Source organism: Canis lupus, chromosome 2, assembly GCF_003254725.2.
Source record: "Canis lupus dingo isolate Sandy chromosome 2, ASM325472v2, whole genome shotgun sequence".
NCBI lineage: Eukaryota > Metazoa > Chordata > Mammalia > Carnivora > Canidae > Canis > Canis lupus.
This window is the reverse complement of record NC_064244.1, coordinates 66028816-66049554: the sequence shown is the minus strand read 5'-3', so window position 1 is coordinate 66049554 and position 20739 is coordinate 66028816. Positions and strand designations below refer to the sequence as shown.

The window sequence follows — 20739 nt, the reverse complement described above, 5'->3', positions numbered from 1 at the left end:
AAGTTAGTCAGGGCAGACTACGAAGCTCTTATTGAGTCAGAAAAGATCAGTAGGTCCCCAGCTGCCTACTTCAGCAGCAAATGCCAGCAGGGTATCTAGTGTACAAGGGCCATCAGTGTGGTGGTACAAGGACCTCAAAGCAGATACAAAGATCTCTCCTTCCAATTCTTTGAGGACTTATGAGCCTATGCTTAGGCTCACCCAGTTGTAATTCATGCTAGAAGGAAAAATGGGGTAGGGTCTAAAAAAACTGAAAATTTAACCAACAAATTAAAATCCTAAAGAGATCATTTTAATTGAGAAGCTTAAATTCCCTTTCTCCCATACCTACCCAAGGCATAGGGCCTTGATTTTAGAAAATAAATAGGCTGTTCACTGTGTATACCTATGTTGTAATCTGTCATAATTTTTTTTTTAATTTTTATTTACTTATGATAGTCACAGAGAGAGAGAGAGAGAGAGAGAGAGAGAGAGAGAGGCAGAGACACAGGCAGAGGGAGAAGCAGGCTTCATGCACCGGGAGCCCGACGTGGGATTCGATCCTGGGTCTCCAGGATCGCGCCCTGGGCCAAAGGCAGGCACTAAACCGCTGCGCCACCCAAGGATCCCTGATATTCCTTTTAAAGTGAATATGCTCTATAAGGGAGGACACGGATAAACAGTTAAGTACAGGAATTAATTCCTCAGTAGCAAGGAAGCCTGTGTTGCTGAAGAAGGAATCTTCAGGGGCCACAGATACAGAAAGATGTGAATCTAAAGATATAATAAAAATATCAACAAAATATGCAACTCAATCAAAGATTTAAAGGCAATATAAAAGCACCAAAAATATTTTTAAAATTTGTTTAAAAAAATCTTACATACAAATGGTATTATCCAAGCATGACACAAAACTTAAAAACCATGAAAGAAAAATTTCATTCGTAAACATTTAACAATTCTATATTGTCCAAAAAATGCTAAATATAAAGTAGGAAATTATACAACAAGCTGGAGATATATATAGCATGTATCACAAAGTAAGAATAATTTCCTTAAGGCAGAAGATCTTTTTATGTAGATGAACTAGAGGATATTATGCTAAGTGAAACAAGTCAGTCAGAGAAAGACAAATACTATATGATTTCATTCATATGTAGAACTTAAAAAATACAGATGAAGACAGGGGAAGGGAAGGAAAATAAAATAAGACGAAAACACAAAGGGAGAGAAATCATAGAGACGCTGAACTCTAGAAAACAAACTGAGGGTTAATTCAGGTGAGGTGGGTGGGGGGGTAATTAGGTGAAGGGCATTTAGGAGGACATTATATACAATCCATGTATGCTAAATTCTACCTCACTAATAATACAGTATATAACTAAATTGAATTTACATAAAGAATTAGAAAAAGATATCAGAAAAGGAATAACTTTTATAAATTTTAAAGAACTGTAAATGGGTAATAATTATATGAAAAGCTGTTTAACATTAATAACATTTCAAGGAATGAAAATCAAAATAAGGTGTGATTTTGTATCTGTTAGATTAGCAAAAAATGTGAACATTTAAAATAACAAATGTTATATTTACTTTTTCTTTTTTAAAAAATATTATTTATTTATTTATTCATGAAAGACACAGGTAGAAAGAGAGGAAGAGACACAGGTAGAGGGAGAAGTAGGCTCCAATCAGGGAGCTGGATGTGGGACTTGATCCTGGGTCTCCAGGATCACGCCCTGGGCTGAAGGCGGCGCTACACCGCTGAGCCACATGGGCTGCCCATATTTACTTTTTCTGTATGCCTGAAATAATTCATAATTAATAATACACATTTAGGAAAATAAAAGAAAATATCCGACATTGGCTAGAATGAGCACTTTCATATACTTTTTGTGGGAGTGCAAATCAGTATAGTCTCTGAATAGAAACTGCAATATGTATGAGAATCAAAAATAAAAGTTTTCTGTGTTCATTCTAGTTTATCCTTTGTTCTCCTCAGTATTTAAAATATTCTAAGATAAAAGCTATTTAAGGGAAAGTAAAGCACATACACAATCTTAATTAAAGTGCTGGCAATATGAGATATTCCTATGTTTGCACATGAATACAAAGATGTATGAACAAAAAGGTTTAATGGAGTACTGTTGCAAACAAAAAGGAAAAGGATACAAATGTCCATCAAGAGATGGATATTTAGTCAAATTAGAGTATCTGTCTATAAAGGAAGACCCATTAATTCATTAAAAAAAAAAAGGTAGATCTATATGTGCTGGTATGTTAATATATACGAATTAAGAGAGATTCACAATTACATACAAAATTTACTTCGGTAAAAAAGGAAAGTGTGAATCTGTGCAAAACAATTCAGGAAGAGCACGGAGGAAACTGAAAATAGTGGTTGCCTCTCTTTACACACTTTTGAATTGTTTGAGTTTTTTTTTTTATCATAATCACGTTACCTTTAAATAATTTTTAAGATATATAAATACACACATGAATAACTGATCAAACAAAAACCAAATGTAGGGGCGCCTGGGTGGGTAAGGGGTTGAGCCTTTGGCTCAGGGCATTATCCGTTGGTCCTGAGATCAAATCTTGTGTTGGGTTCCCTGGAGGGACCCTGCTTCTGTCTCTTTGTCTCTAGTGTCGCTCATGAATAGATAAATTAAATCTTTAAAAAAACAAAACAAAACAAAACAAAACAAAACAAAACAAAACAAAAAAAACCCAGATACCAAATTCATAGCCCTCTGTTCTTACCACTGCAATCTCACTTTTTCAGGGCTCTGCCGCTTCCACAGCCTTGACAACGTAGAACACCCAGATTAAAGTTCTCACCTTGCACTCATGCTCTCAAGTTCTAGGGTAAAACTGACAATGGTTGCTTGCATGTAGGTGTCCCCCACCCACCTCGGCCTCAAATACCTTTTGTCTAAACTCAAATTCTCCCATATCAAATGTGCTTCCTAAATTCTCCACTCTGGATTAAAATTCTGTTATTCTATCAACCAAGGGACTTCTACAACCACTGGCAACTGACTCACTTGGGCTACCATTTTCTAAATAGTCTTCAAGTTTTCCAGTTCTTTACTACCCCCAAAACATTCTGTATTTCTTAACATGTTCTTCTAATCATCTCATTTTTTCCAATAATCCACCTTAAGAAAAAAATCTTAGTGTCTTAGCCCACCTTTCTATACACAGCAGAAATTACTGCACATCACCTAGAGTAGACTCTGTTGCATTCCTTTATTCCTACAGAAGAAAAACCATCTTATCATCAATTTACCCCATTTGGTAACTAAGGAAAAGATACCTGTCTTCAAAAATAAAAACATATACTAGAACCCAGGTATTGTTATAAAATAGAACCTGTATCAAAAGTCCAATTGAGAAAGAAGATATTTACAGGTGAATGACTTGGGACATGTGGACCATTTCACCTCTCCTAACAATCCAAGAACTGGTTCTTGGTATGGACATATCATATTTTTTTTTCATCTATCAAAATAGTAGTAAATTTTTAAAAAGTAATATCAAGTTTTGGCAAAGGTAGGAGAAATAAGCACTTTCATTGTTTTCTGGAGGGCAGTGTAGCAATGTTTTACCTTAAAAATCTTTATACTTATTTAACTAGGTATTTTACTTCCAGGACCTGTCTTTGAGGAACTTTTGAGAGATATACACAAAATAAGGTACCAGAGGTCTAGTTAGGATAAAAAAACAAAACAAAAAACTGGAAACTACTGTTCAAGAAAAAAGTGCTCGCTTCGGCAGCACATATACTAAAATTGGAACGATACAGAGAAGATTAGCATGGCCCCTGCGCAAGGATGACACGCAAATTCGTGAAGCGTTCCATGACACAGGCAGAGGGAGAAGCAGGCTCCATGCAGGGAGCCCGACGTGGGACTTGATCCCGAGTCTCCAGGATCACACCCTGGGCCAAGGGCAGGCGCTAAACCGCTGAGCCACTCGGGCTGCCCCTGCTTCATCTTTTGAACTTAGTGTTGGCTTTTTAATTTTTCCCTTCATTTTTAAGTTTCAAAGGAGGCCACAGTTCTATAAGACTTAGCCAAGAAGTACAAGAAATTAAAAAGGTCTTATTAGAAGATGTCAAAAAAAAAAAAAAGAAAAAAAAAGGATTAGTTACCATACAATGGATAAAAGTCATTAAAAGCCACAGTTTTGGTAATTACAAAAAAAAAAATCTAATAAACAATGTTTAAAAAAATATGCTATGGCCAACTCAATTACTACATTACATATCTTTTTCTCATAGAAGTTCCATCTATGACAAGAATTTCTTCTAGAACTAATCATTCAGAAAAGCTTTAGATTTTCTAAAGAATGAGCATAGAGCATATGATGGATAATGAGAAACATATAACTCACTTTTTCATTTGGCCAATTCTTAGCTCAATTGCATCAGGTCTCCAGTCCCAAGAACAGCAGGGCTATCTCTCTTCCTACTACCTCTGTTGTTATTGTAAAGCAGTTTGTAATTAATATATGCTTATTTTATTCTGCTACATAACATAGCTAGACTTGTAAGCCTCTTCTACACTAAATGCTCTTTGATGACCTGCAAATATTTTTTGTCATCTTTGTATTTCACATAACAAAAGAGCAGAGGGCTTTGCATGCAGCAAGTATTCAATAACTTTGCTGAAATTATTTTATTTAATTTTTTAAAAAAAGATTTTATTTATTTATTCATGAAAGACATGGGGGGTGGGGCAGAGACACAGGCAGAGGGAGAAGCAGGCTCTATGCAGGGAGCCTAATGTGGGACTTGATCCCGGGTCTCCAGGATTATGCCCTGGGCTGAAGGTGGTGCTAAACTGCTGAGCCACTGGGCTGCCCTTGCTGAAATGATTTTAAAGGCAGAAATAAGGTTTTGAAAAACATAACACTAACAATGATAACTTTTAATATTTCCCCATGTATTTTAAGTTAACTTTAGAAAGATTACCCAAAGAGAATCTCTTTACTGGTAAAAATGGAATGAAGAGGAAAAAGAAATACAAAGTAAACAATTAGAAAAGAGGGAAGCAAAATAATCTCTGCTTATAGACAATATGAATTAATTTGTAGACAACCCTAAAGATTCCACAAAAAAGTGTCAGAACTAGTAAGTGAAGTCAGCAAAATAGCAGGATGCAAAATTAACACACAAAAATTGGGTGCATTTCTACACACTAACAATGAAAAATCTAAAAAGGAACTTAAGAAAACAACTTTATTAACAACAGAATCAAAAGAATTAAAATAGGAATTAACCAAGGAGGTGAATGATTTGTATAGTGAGAACTATAAACACTGTTGAAATAAATCATTAAATCATTAAAACATTTAAATAAATGGAAACATGTTTCATGTTCTATTGCCAGACAATATTGTTATGATGTCAGTATCACCCAAAATGATCTACAGATTCAGGAAAATCCTTATCAAAACCCCAACATTTTTGGAAGAAACAGAAAAATCCATCCTTAAATTCATGGAATCTCAAAGGACCTCAAATAGCCAAAACAATTTTGAAAAAGAACAAAGTTGAAGAATTCACACTTTCTGATTTCAAAATTTACTGAAGAGCTATCATAATCAAAACAGTGTGGTATTAGCATAAAGGCAAATGTATAGGTCAGTAGAACAGATAAAGAGCCCAGAAATAAATCCTCCTATATACTGTCAAATGACTTTTGACAAGGGTGCCAAGACTATTTATTGCGGAAATGATAAGTCTTTTCAACAAATGGTGCTGGGAAAATTGGTCCATGCAAAAGAATGAGGCTGGACTCTTATGTAACACTGTATACAGAAGTTAACACAAAATAGATTAAAGTCCAGAAGTAAGGGATAAAAGTATAAAACTCTTATGAGAAAATATGGGGCAAAAGCTTCACAATACTGGACTTGGCAATGATTTCTTGGATAGACACCAAAGGCATGGGTAACAAAGAAACAACAGACAAAATGGACTTAATGAAAATTAAAAACATCGCTGCATCCAAAAACACTATCAACAGAGCAAAAAAGCATCCCCAAAGTGAGAGAAAATATTTTCAAATCATATAACTGATGAGGAAGTAATATTCTGGATAGAGAATAACTCAAACTCAACAACACCAAAAAAAAAAAAAATCCAATTAAAAAATGGGCAAAGACTTGAATAAGCATTCTTACTAAGGAAATATGCAAATGGCCAAAAACCACACAAAAAGATGTTTGACGTTATTTCTTTTCTTTAAGATTCATTTGAGAGAGAGAGAATCCTTGAGCAGACTCCCTGCTGAGCGGGGAGCCCGATGCAAGGTTCCATCCCGGGACTCTAAGACCAAAAGTCAGATGCTTAACCGCCTGACATACTCAGGTGCCCCAAGATGTTCAACATTATTAATCATTAGGGAAATGCAAATCAAAACTACAATGAGATACCACCTTACACACATTAGGCGGACTACTATGAAAAAACCAAACAAACCAAAAACAGAAAATAACAAATGTTGCCAAGTATGTGGAGAAATTGGAACCCTTGTGAACTGTTGGTGGGAATAGAAAATGGTGTAGCTGCCGTGATGGCGGTTCCTTAACATACATATAAAAGAATTACCATATGATCCAGAAATCCCACTTCCAAGGCAATTGAAAGCAGGATTTCTGAGATGTTTGTGCATCCATGTTCATAGCAATATTATTCACAACAGCTAAAAAACAGAAGTAAACTAAATGTTCATGAACAGATGAATGGATAAGCAAAATGTGGGATATGTACAATGAAGTATTATTTAGCTTAAAAGAGGAAGGAGGATGCCTGGGTGGCTCAGCGGTTTGGCACCTGCCTTTGGCCCAGGGTGTGATCCTGGAGACTTGGGATCAACTCCACATTGGGCTCCCTGCCATGGAGCCTGTTTCTCTCTGCCTGTGTCTCTGCCTTTCTCTCTGTATCTATCTCTCATGAATAAATAAATAAAATCTTAAAAAAAAAAAAAAAAGAGGAAGAGAGATTGATATATGTAATATGTATGAACCTTGAGGACATTATGCTAAGTGAAGTCAGTCACAAAATAACAAATACTGTCAGGATGTTGTTTATTTGAAGTACTTAAAGTAGTCAAAATCAGAGCCGGAACATAGAATAGAAGTTGCTAGAGGCTGGAGAAAGGGAATGAGGAGATACTGTTTAATGGGTGCACAGTTTCAGGTTTATAAAATGAAAGAGTTACACGGTGGGACAACATTATGAGTGCCTTTAATACAACTGTACTATATACTTAAAAATGGTTAAGATGGCAACTTTTATGAGTATTTGACCACATTAAAAATAACTGGAAAAAAACATAGGAGGAAGCAAACATCCAGCACTTAACCTGGCTCTCTCAACTGTAGTTTATAAACAGATAGCAGTATCTAGGAGGTATTCTTGACCAAAAACCCCTCAAAGTCTTATTCTGATCAAGGCTTCAAATTTAACTACTGGTTAGGAAGAAATACAGGGTATAGAGTCACATGCTAAGACTGTGGAGACAGAATTGGCAAAACACAGTTTGAAACATTTTATAATATAGATAATGTTTTCTTAATACATGTATGTACTCCATTTAGCTCCTGATTTGATAAAAATACTTAGGACATAACTGGGGCATTTTCAATAGTGAATAAATATTTGATGATATTAAAAAACCATTGTTAAATTTTTTTTTAGATATCAAAATGATCTTATGGTTGTTAAAAATAAAAAAAGTCCTTATCATTTAGAAATATAGATTAAAATATTGACAAATGGGGGCCTCTGGGTGGCTCAGTGGTTAAGCATCTATCTGCCTTTGGCTCAGCGTGTGATCCTGGGGTCCTGGGATCGAGTCCCACATTGGGCTCCCTGCAGGGAGCCTGCTTTTCTCTCTGCCTATGTCTTTACCTCTCTCTGTGTGTGTCTCTCATAAATCAATCAATCAATCAATCAATCAAATCTTAGAGAAATATTTACAAATTAAATGATACAATGTTTGGGATTTCAAATTATTTGGGGCAGGAGGGATTGTGAATGGTTGTACCAATGAAATAAGATTGACCATATACTGATCATTGTTGAAGCTAACTGATAATTTAAAAGTGCTTATATCATCCTATTCTACTTTTCTATGTTTAGGATTTTTCATTATAAAAAGTTGTAAAAAGTCTTTGAAAATTTTAAATTATAAGCTAAGTATTTTTCTTATAATTAAATTTACAGCATTTATTAGTCGCAATAATTTTTAAACGAAAAGGGAAAGAAACATCAGGCAACAGGTGTCTCAATTATCTAAGTTCACGTTAAGTGGAGAATACAAATGCTGATGTGGTTAACAAACAACAAAAGCAACAACTAAAGGTTTATTTATTACATCCAGTACTTTTTGTAAAAAAATATTTAATTAGTTGAGAGAAAGAGAGTGAGCATGAACAGGGGTGAGTGTAGAGGGAGAAGTAGGCTCCCTGCTAAGCAGGGAGCCAGAGTTTGGGCTCTATTCCAGGACCCTAGGATCATGACCTGAGTTGAAGATAGTTAACCAGCTGAGCTACTCAGGTGCCCCAATATCCAGTATTTTTAATATCTATCTAATATCACTGACTTCCTTATAACCTTTTAAAATTTTGGTTTTAACATTCAACTCAGTAAGAATAATTACTAATATAAGAATAAGTAAAACCTTATAATTCTTTGGCAGTTTGAAAGAAATATTTTACATTTATGTGCAACTTACCTGCTGTAAAATCTGCAGTGAGATCAATAAATGCGTGAGAATGTGGAATTCGCATTTTACTTTTAGTGGTCAATGCAGGATGCCATGATAAATTCCTAAAAAATAAAAATAAAAAAAAAAATAATTTTCTTAAGGGAAATATCAAATAAGCATTGTTTTCAAACAGAAAAATCCCTGCCTGTAAGATATTTTAAAAATTTATTGATTTTTGTTGAGATATTTCTCATACCATAAAATTCACTCTTTTATTAGAGTATATAATTTAATGGTTTTAGTATAGTCACAGTTTGTAAACAACACCATTATGGACTTGGAAAAAATTTTCTTTACCTCAAAAAGAAACCCTGTATCCATTAGTTACTTCTCTTCTCCCCTCCCTATAGCCCTTAGCAAATACTAATTTGCTTTTTATAACTATGATTTTCCCTATTCTGGACATTACTTATAAATGGAATCTGGTTCTTCCATATAGAATAATAATTTTAGGTTGATTCATGTAGCATATGTCAATACTTCAGTCCTTTTAATGAATGGCTGAATGATATTTCACTGTATATTTGTATTTTTGTTTATTCATTTATCTGTTGATAGACATTTGGCTTGTTTTCACTCTTGGCTATTATAAATAATGGTACTATGAATATTCATGTGCAAGTTTTTATGTGGACATGTTTTCAATTCTTTTGGGTATATATTTAAGAATTGCTGGGTCACGTGGTAACTGTACGTTTAACTTTCTGAGGAACTGTCAAATTACATTCCAAAGTGGATTTAGCACTTATGTTCTTAACTAGCAACGTCAGAGGGTTCCAGCTCCATTTTTAAATCAAAACTTATTTATTGCCCCTTTGTTTTATTATTGTGCGGTTAGACTTGTATTTTCCTGATGGCTAATGATGTTGAACATATTTTTACGTGTTTACTGGCCATTTGTACATCTTTGGAGAAATGTCTACTCAAATCCTTTGCCTATTTTTAAGTTAGACTATTAAATATAGTGTTTTACTTTTAAGTTGCAAAAGTTCTCACATTCTTAAGATTTTATTTACTTTATTTATTCGTGAGAGACACAGAAAGAGAGAGAGAGGCAGAGACACAGGCAGAGAGAGAAGCAGGCTCCATGCAGGGAGCCCGATGTGGGACTCGATCCCAGGTCTCCAGGGTCAGGCCCTGGGCTGAAGGTGGCACTAAACCGCTGAGCCAGCTGGGCTGCCCAGTTATCACATTCTAAATAGTGTCTTTTCACTTCCTTGATAGTGTCCTGTGATGTAGTTTTTAATTTCCATGAATCCTGCTCACCTATTTTTTTTGTTGATTATTCTTATGCTGTCATATCTAAGAATCCATTTCAAAATCCAAGTTCATCTAGATTTACTCCTATGCTTTCTCCTGAGAATTTTTTAGTTTTAGCTCTCATATTTGTCTTTGATTCTTTTTTTTAAGAAAAAATGATTTAATGATTTAATATTATCATAGATGTTGTTTCCCAGACAATAAAGAATGATGATGATTATCTCTTATGAATATTAATTCCAACATTTTGAGCTAAGGAAAAGAATAAATTTAGACCCTTACCTCAGACCATATATCAAAAAGTAACTAAAAATGGATCAAAGGGTTAAAACTATAAATCTTTTGAATGAAAACATATGGGAAAATCTTCATGACTTTGGATTTAGAAATGGATTTTCAGGTATAACACCAAAAGAACAAGCAACAAAAGAAAAAAATAGATGAATTAGGTTCATTAAAATTAGAAACTTGTACATTACAGGATACTATCAAGGAAGTAAAAAGACAATTCCATAGAATGGGAAGAAAATACTTGCAAATATCTCTGATAAAGGCCTAGTATCTAGACTACATACAAAACTTTTATAACTCAACAATAAAAACAATCTGATTTAAAAATGGGCAAAGGACTAGATATTTCTCCTAAGAATATCACAAATGGCTACTAAGCACATCAAAAGATGGTCACATTTTAGTCATAAAGGAATTTTTATTTTTATTTATTTTTAGTCATGAAGGAATTGTAATAGAAGACCATGATGAGAAACTATTTCACAACCACTAGGATGGCAAAAATCAGAAGCCAAAAAATAGTAAGTGTTGGGGAGGAGGTAAAGAAATAGGAAATCTTGTACACTGCTGGTAGGAATATAAAATGGTACACTGGTTGTAGAAAACGGTTTGGCAATTCTTCAAAAAATTAAACATAAAATTACCACATGACTCTGCATTTCTATACTTAGGTATATACCCATAACAACTGAAAACACATATTCAAACAAATAATTGTACATGAATACTCTTAGCAGCACTACTCACAACAGCCCAAAACTGGAAATGACCCAAATGTACACCAACAGATGAATGTAATAACAAAATGCCATTCATAAAATAAAAATATTATACAGCTAAAAAAAAACCCACCTAAATTACTGATACATGGTGTAACATGGATGAACACTAAAACATTGTGCTGGGCAACCTGGGTGGCTGGCAGTTTAGCGTCGCCTTCAGCCCAGGGAGTTATCCTGGAGACCCAGGATGGAGTCCGGTGTCGGACTCCCCGCGTGGAGCCTGCTTCTCCCTCTGCCTGTGTCTCTGCCTCTCTCTCTCCCTCTCTCTCGTGAATAAATAAATAAAATATTTAAAAAACCCCCAAAAAACATTGTGCTATAAGAAAGAAGCCAGACACTAAAGGTCATATCCTCTATGATTTCATTTCGATGAAATATAAGCAATAGAAAAATCCACAGAGAGAGAAAGCAGATTAGTGGTTGCCAAGGACTGGGAGTAGGGGTAAAGGGAAAATGATTGTTTAATAGGTACAGGGTTCCCTTTAGGAATGATGAAAAGCTACTTGAAGTACATGATGGTTGTAAAACATTGTGAATATATGAAATATCATTAAATTGTACACTTTATATGGTTAATTATATATAATTTTATTTCATTATAAAAAACAACCATATATGCCTCATTCAGTTTCCTCTAATGTGAACATCTAATATAACCATAGTACAATTATCAAAACCAAGAAGGTCACTCTGGTAAACTATTATGAACTATAGAAGAAAGAGCAAGCCTAAATAAAATAATTTCTCAATTCCTCATCAGAATACACTCCAGTGTCAAAGTCATTCTCATTTATCAAGGCCCTGCTTTGCATTTCTTACTGGTATCTGAGTATACTTTTCTCTACTAATAGCAGTTTTTAAGATGTAAGCTCCTCTGAGGGGCTTCTGGGTGGCTTAATAGATTTACCATCTGACTCTTGATATTGAGTCTGGTCATGATCTCAGGGTTGTGGGATTCTCTTTCTGCTTCTCCATCTGCCCTTCCTCCCATTCTCTCTCTCTCTCTTTCTCTTTCTCTCTCTCTCTCTCTTCCTCGTCCTCCTCCTCCACCTCCACTTCCTGGAGAAAAAAAAAAGAGCTGTAAGCTCCTCTGGATACCCCGATTCATGTATTTATCTATTTACATTGCCTAACCAGGACATGGCTCCCAAATAGTGGCTGAAATGAATCATGGTCTATAGTCAGCAAATATTTGCTGGATTATGTCATAGTATCAAGTAGCATTTCCTATTCTTCTCTACCTCTAGTGAGAACATGCAATGTTTTTCCCCGCAATACTATGTATGGTCGAGTGAAATATGGAAGCCTAGGTATGCCATCTCCAAAGAGAACTTTAAGGTTAATTAATAAGTCCAACTGAATTATCAATATAGCATCTAAGTGACTGGGTAGCAAACAAGATTTATTTGGACTTGGTTTTGATGTATCGGGAAAGCAGAGAGAAACAAATGACTAATATGCTCTAGGCAGGTGAATCTTGGGAAAAAGAATAAGCATTCAGCAGGAGGATTTTCCCTCCACCAGGGGTCCATGTTCTACAAACATTAACTTCTTCCCAAAATCCTTATGCATACTTTTTAGCATACAATAGGCCTCATCTGTTGCCAAAATAAGACCGTAAAAACAAAATTAAGCAAATGCTCGAATAACCTGATTTTATTACTTTAATCAAAATTCCATAATATAAGGTTATGGCAGTAAGATATAAAAGTGAGAAATTGTATTCAGCATTTAGTGTAAGGTAATTCAATGCCAAGCATTCATGTCATGTTATTCTTTCATACTACACAAGGTTAGAAATGCCTATAATAATTTCAATCAAGTCCAATTTAAAAATGGCTGGTTCACTTCTTTTTTCTTTCTTTTTTTTCTTTTTTATGATAGTCACACAGAGAGAGAGAGAGGCAGAGACACAGGCAGAGGGAGAAGCAGGCTCCATGCACTGGGAGCCCGACGTGGGACTCGATCCCGGGTCTCCAGGATTGTGCCCTGGGCCAAAGGCAGGCGCCAAACTGCTGCGCCACCCAGGGATCCCTTCACTTCTTTTTAAGCTAGACCATTTATTCATAGGTTCTTTAAATTCTAAGCATTAAATTATTTTTAATTACTAACAAAATAATCAGATGTAGGCTAGAGAGATTCTACAACAAGTTTAACCCAAAGTCATTTCAGAAGAGCTTCCTAATGTTCCCAAGAAATTTGTAATTATAAGTCAAAAGTGAATTAAAAAATATAAGCTTCTACAGAATTGAGCTCAATGAGGTTATGTGGTTGTCCTTAATTACTGCCTGAGAAATTATTGATCTTATTCCTTAAAGAATTTTTTATAGATTTGCTTTGAAATAAGTTTTGGAAAACTTCAACTAACTCCTAGACAAAAATGTACACTTCAAATAAAGAATTTAAAAGAGCAATAAAACAAAAATGATAAAGTAGCAGACTATGGGCCAAATTCAGCATGAAGATTTTTTTTTTAATACTTTGAATTCACTGGTAAAATTCATTTATTTATTAAAGATTTTATTTATTTACTCATGAGAGATACGCACACACAGAGAGGTAGAGACACAGGCAGAGAGAGAAGCAGGCTCCATGCAGGGAGCCTGATGTAGGACTTGATCCTGGATCAAGCCCTGGGCCGAAGGCAGGCACTAAACCGCTGAGCCACCCAGGGATCCCCTCACTGGTAAAACTTAATACAAAATCGGATTTTACATAAAAATCTGATTTCCAGCTTCTCTTGAAATTACCAGGTCTGATAACAAACTGGCCCTTTCCAGACAAGGGCTATACTGCCTATGGTCAGCCAATGTCCCCACCTTCCCAAATTGCTTCACTCATTTTGATTTCTTTTTGGGTTCATCTAGACATTCGAGTTTGCAACTCCTAACAAAATATTAATTATAATATTCCCTTCCAGAACACTTCAAATCAATATTCAAGGTCTTCACAGTATTTTAACTTTTATATTTGTTACCTATACTCTGTTAATTTACAATAATATCTCTTAAAAGGCAGTTAATATCTCTCTTAAAAGGCAGGTGTAAGTTAATCCTTATACTTTACTAGCTTATGGGGACAGGGAGAAGGGAAGAGCTATTCTTTCTTTTTGTGATGCATTTTAAGATAGCTGAAAACTAAATGTATATGCAGTTGTATACTAAAATTCAATTGTCTAAAAATTTAGAGTTGAAAATAAAATTCATTTCTCCTTCTACCTTTACCTTTGTTCTCTGTACAAATCAGTTTTTTGCTAAGAAGCAACAGACACCATCTTTATAAGCAACTGTATTCATATAAACTATAATCTTCTCATATATATGCTCAACTCCATTTGAAGACCATGGTCACAAATACAAACTGTTCTGATTACAAAGGAAGAAACAGCAGAGATGAAAAAATGGGCAGTTCTGAGCCGTTTCGAGTATATTCATTGACATTTCTTGACTTCTGTAGAACATTACAATTATTAGCTACCCACCACCCCACCCTACAGGAAACATAATTATATCAAGGTGTTCTAATTTGTGGGCACTATTACCCTTAATCTCAAAGAATAGCATTTATCAAAGAATGAATTTCAATGTAATTAATGTCACCTGTAGCTTTTAGCTGCTTATGGTAACTGCTCTTTGAAATGACTTTTTGACTCAAATGACTTTGAAATGACTGCGAATCCACCCACTTTTCAGTGATCAGTCTACCAAATTATCATTATTTTAGATATACAGATAAAAGCAATTACCAGGAGATGGGTATAGCATGCTTTTCCAAGCTCTCTAGTTTAGTCTAGTGGTCTTCAATCATTTTTGCTCAGATAGGCTCTAAAGGAATCTTTGAAAACTATGTATCCTTTAACACAGTAAGTTCACTTCTAAAAAAAAGTAGTAATCTAAATATTTTCATCAGTTTAAACAGCTACAAAATATGTAATTTTCAAATCTACCAGAATTCTTAAGATGTTATAATAAAATACTCTTTAAAAAGTATATCCAGTGGAATATAAATATCATGTTGAATTTTTACCCATTATTCTCCATAGAAAAACTGCATCAAGAAGATTGCTGGAAAAGATGGGGGAACAGGAGGACCCCCTAAGCTCATCTCATCCTATATATACAACTAGATAACACTCACAGTGTAATTAAATAACCTGGAAAAAGACCCAAAGATTGGGAGAACCAATTCCCAAACTAAATATAGAGAACAGGTCACATCTAAGAGGATAGGAAGGGCAAGACAAAGTGGGGAGCTAAAAGGTGGGGAGCTAAACAGACCAGCAGGCAGGAGGGAGGGATACTATAGGGAGAGAAACAGACTCTCACTACAGGCAACCTCACAGGGAGACAAATCCCCCTAACATTGGGCTTTGAAAAACAAAAGGACCAAATTTCAGGAGTTCTTACAACCGGCAGGACTTAAAACTTGAAACTTTAAAAATCACTGGGCTCCACACTCTGGAGGAACCATAAGGTGAGAGAACATGGAGTCACTGTCCTGAAAGAGCACAATAAACAGCTTGAAGAGATACAGCATAGAAGCAGCAGTTTGAAAAGTGCCAGGGTCATACTTCTCAGAGCGTGTGCTGGAGGGGCAGGCTTCCATGGGAGACTTTTTTAGGAACAAAGAGGTTGGCAGGTGGTACTCCCCACGCCAGCCTCCCAGCATACATACATGTCCATCTGCGGGAAGCAGTGCAGTGCCAACACTCCCAAGCTTACTTGCTTATATTGCAAGTCCTGCCCCAGCAAAACCCTTCCCCCAGAGGACCCACACAAACCTTGCTAATGCTGTGCACTGAAACCCACATACTTTGTGGACCTATTCCCTCCAAACCAGCTGGCCTTAGTAATGGTGACTGCAGCTTCCCTCCTGCAAAGACATGTTTGCAAACCTTGCAAAAACTGCAGGTCTGATTTGACAAACTATGTGGATCCACAGCCTCAAATATGCTCTTGGCTAGAGCACATTCAAAACAGTGCCAAAAGCCTGGCAGTATGCAAGCAGCCCCAACAAGTCCCAGAACAACCACAAAGTAACTCCTGCCTCAAAGAGAGGGAAAGATAACCACATACACTAGTCAGACCATGGACACAGCAGTGGGCTAGGAGCAGATAGCTGGTCTGACTACAGACTGCATCCACCAATCAAAGCTTCTCAGAGGATGACACAGGGTACTCTGCAGTTTGGTGCTACTGCATCTCTGACAAACACCTGGTCTGTCTCAACTCAAGCCCAATGTGGCCTCAGACTGGCCTACTAGCGAGACAGGGACCAAATAAAGCCCACAACAGGCAAAGAGAGCCATTGAGGATGACTGGACTGAAGGCAAAAGCAGCTCAGCCACAAAAGTAGGGCACAGGCAATACACATAGGAGATAGTCCTTAAATGCCAGGTTCTGGTAAACAGGTAACACTGCACTGCAGGGCACTACATGACCTTTTCTTCAAAAAGCCATAATTTTCAAGCGCAGGAGATGTAGCTACTTTGTTAGTACACAGAAACAGACCAAAGAGTTAGAATGAGGAGACAGAGGAATATATCCTGAATGAAAGACCAGGGCAAATCACAGCAAGAGACAAAAACAAAACAAAGATAAATAATATGCCCAATAGTGAATTTAAACTAATGATCATAAAGATACTCACTGGGTTTGAGAAAGAGTTGAGGACTTTGGTGAGACCCTTAACAATGAGACAGAAATTATACACAGGAATCAATCAGAGATGAAGAATCAGCAACTGAAATTAAATATATACTAGAAGGAATCAATAGTTGACTAGAGGAAGCAGAAGAATGGATTAGCAACTTGAGGACCCAGTAATGAAAAGGAATCAAGATGAACAGGAGAGAAAGAAAAAAATACAAAATGAGAATAGACTTTTGGAACTCAGCAACAACATCAAATTTACTAACATTTTCATTATAGCAATCTCAGAAGGAGAAGAGAAAGAAAAGAGGGCAGAAGTTTTATTTTCATAAATAATAGCTGAAAACTTCCTGAACATAAGGAAGGAAACATATCCAGACCTAGGAGATGGCAGAGATCTCCCAACAAAATCAACCCAAGGAGGTCCACATCAAGATACATAATATTAAAATGGCAAAAAGTAGTGACAGAGGGAGAATTTTAAAAGCAGAAAGAGAAAACAGTTACAAACAAAGGAAACCCCAAAAGGCTATCAGCTGATTTTCAACAGGAACTCTGGAGGCCAGATTGAGTGGCATGATATAGTCAAAGCGCTGAATGAAAGAATATTCAGCAAGGCTATCATTTAGAATAGAAGGAGAATATAAAGAGAATATAAAGAGTTCTGAGACAAATAAAAGTTAAAGGAATTCATGACCACTAAAGAAGTCCCATAATAAATCTTAAAGGAGACTCTGTGTGAAAATGGCAGAACATAAGGATAGCATGAAAAGTAGGAAGCCTGAGAGCAGAAAAATAAGTATATTGTAAAAATCAGTCAAGGGATTCACAAAATAAAAGGATGTAAAGTATAACACTATATATCTGGGGAGGTGGAGGAGAGTAGCAAAGAAAGGGTTCAAACTTAAGTGATCATCAACTTAACATAGACTACTCTACGCAGAAGAAGTTACATACAAATCAAATGGTAACCGCAACCAAAAACCAGTAGCAGATATAAAAAAAAAATAAAGGGAAAGGAATCTAAATATATCACTCAAGAATGACAACAAACCATGAGAAAAGAGAGCAAGAGAAGAACGGACTACAAACAAACAACTAAAACAAGTAATAAAATGGCAACTACGTACATAACTATCAATAATTACTTTGGAAATAAGTGGACTAAATGTTCCAATCAAAAGACATAGGGTGACAGAATGCATAAAATGCAAGGCGCATTGCTGCCTACAAGAGACTGATTTAAGACCTAAAGATTCATGCAAACTGAAAGTGAAGGGATGGTGAAGCATTTATGAAGCATATGGAAGCAAAAAGAAAGCCAGGATAGCAATACTTACAGCAAACAAAATAAAGTTTAAAACAAAGACTGAAACAAGAGAAAGACACCATATAATCATAAAAGAATCAATCCAACAAGGTAATATAGTAATTGTAAATATTTATGCACCTGACATAGGGGCACCCAAGTATATAAAAAAGTTAATAACAAACATAAAGGGACTAAGTGATAGTAATATAATAGTAGTATTGGACTTTAACATCCCACTTACATCATGGACAGATCACCCAAGGAGAAAATCAACAAGGAAACAGTGGCTTTGAATGACACATTGGACCACATGGATTTACTAGATATATTCAAAAATTCCAACCTAAAACAATAGAATACATTTTGTTTTCAAGTGCACATGGGTCATTTCCAGAATAAATCACACATTAGGTTACAAAACAAGTCTTAACAAATTGAAAAAGATAGAAGTCATACCATGGATCTTTTCTGACCACAACACTATGAAATCAGAAATCAACCACAAGAGAAAAATATGGAAAGAGCACAAATACATGAAGGTTAAATAACATGCTTCTAATAATGGATTGGTCAACCAAAAAATCAAAGAGAAAATAAAAAAATACATGGAGGCAGAATACTTGAGTTGATTTCAGCTCAGGTCATGATCTTAGGGTTATGAGATTGAGCCCAGTATTGGGCTCCATGCTGGGTGTGGAGCCTGCTTAAGATTCTCCCTCTCCTCTCCCTCTGTTCCTTCCCCTCACCCCCCAAATACATAGAGACAAATGACAATGAAAACACAATGCTCCAAAATCTGCATGATACAGCAAAGATTCTCTAAGAATAAGTTTATAGCAAAATGGACCTACCTCAAGAGCAAGAAAAATCTACAACCTAACCTTACACCTAAAGGAACTCAGAAAAGAACAAACAAAACCCCAAACCAGTAGCAGAAAGAATGTAATAAAGATTAGACCAGAAATAAACAAAATAAAAACTAAAAAAAAACAATAGAACATAGACACTCAACCGCTGAGCCACCCAGGCATCCCAATGAATAATTATATACCAACAAATTGGACATACTAGAAGGAGTGGATAAATTTCTAGAAACCTACAACCTCCTAAAACCAAATAAGGAAGAAATAGAAAATTTCAACAGATAGATTACAAGCAGTGAAATGGAATCACTACTCAATTCAATCAAATCCCAAAAAACAAAAGTCTAGGACCAGATGGCTTTAGATGAAATCTATCAGACATTTAAAGAGGTAATACCTGTTCTTCTCAAACTATTAAAAAAATAAACAGGAAAGAAAACTTCAAAATTTATTCTATGAGCCCAGCATTACCCTGATACCAAAACCCCATAAAGATACCACTAGTAAAAATAAATAAAAAATAAAAAAGATACCACTAGTAAAGATAACTAGAGGCCAATATTCCTGATGAACATAGATGCCAAAATTCTCAATAAAATACAAACTGAGTACAACAGTACATGGAAAGAAATCATTCACCATGATCATATAAGATTTTTTTTTAAAAGATTTAATTTATTCATGAGAGACAGAGAGAGAGAGGCAGAGACATAGACAGAGGGAGAAGCAAAGCAGGCTCCTCACAGGGAGCCCGATGTGGGACTCGATCCCAGGACAGGGATCACGCCCTGAGCCAAAGGCAGACGCTCAACCACTGAGCCACCCACACGTCCCCAATCATGTAAGATTTATTCTTGGGTTGCAAGTGTGGTTCAATATCTATAAAATCAATCAACATGATACATTATATCGATAAAAGAAAGGATAAAACCATATGATTATTTCAATAGATGTAGAAAGAGCATTTGACAAAGCACAACATTCATTCATGATTACAATTGTGGACAAGGTAGGTTTACGGGGAACATATCTCAACATAATAAAGGCTTAATATGAAAAACCACAGCTACTATCATCTTAAATAGAGAAAAACTGAGAGCTTTTCCTCTGTAGTCAGGAACAACACATGGATGTCCACTCTCATCACTTTTATTCAACATAGTACTGGAAATCCTAGCCACAGCAATCAAACAACAAAAAGAAATAGAAGACATCCAAATCAGCAAAGAAAAAGTAAAACGTTCACTATTTGTGGATGACATGACACTATCTATATATGTATAGAAAACCTGAAAAACCCCACCAAAAAACTGCTAGAACTGATAAACAAATTCAATATAGTGATACAGCACTTCCATACATCACCTAGGGCTCATCACAATTGTAAAGTTGCAGGATACAAAGCTAATGTACCAAAGAGGTGAAAGACCTATATTCTGAAGACTGTTAAACATGTATGAAAGAAACTGAAGGTAACACAAAGAAATGGAAAGACATTCTATGCTCATGAAATCAGAAACACTAATACTGTTAAAATATCTACACTACTCAAAGCAATCTACACATTTAATGCAATCCCTATCAAAACACCAACAGTTTTCACAGAGGTAGAACAATCTTAAAATTTGGATGGAAACACACAAGACAATGAATTAGCCAAAGCAACCTTGAAAAGAAAAACAATGCTAGAAGCATCACAATTCCGAACTTCAAGTTATATTACAAAGCTGTAGCGATCAAAATAGTAGCTACTGGCACAAAAACAGACACATAGATCAGTAGAACAGAATAGAAAACATAGAAATGAGTGCACAACTG

General features: G+C 35.7%; 1 protein-coding gene and 1 non-coding gene across 4 annotated transcripts in view; one reads left to right on the top strand and one right to left on the bottom strand.

Annotated features, from left to right (window-relative positions):
• ITFG1 (integrin alpha FG-GAP repeat containing 1) overlaps window positions 1-20739 on the bottom strand; it is a 291396-nt gene that overhangs the window by 243780 nt on the left and 26877 nt on the right. For all 3 annotated transcript variants that reach the window (XM_025448125.3, XM_025448124.3, XM_025448123.3), the window contains exon 6: window positions 8730-8824. In XM_025448125.3, the coding sequence (XP_025303910.1) occupies window positions 8730-8824 (95 nt within the window). The remainder of the gene's footprint in view (window positions 1-8729; window positions 8825-20739) is intronic.
• Window positions 3744-3850, top strand: LOC112660708 (U6 spliceosomal RNA). The gene has a single exon (XR_003137148.1). It is a non-coding gene; the product is annotated as a U6 spliceosomal RNA (small nuclear RNA).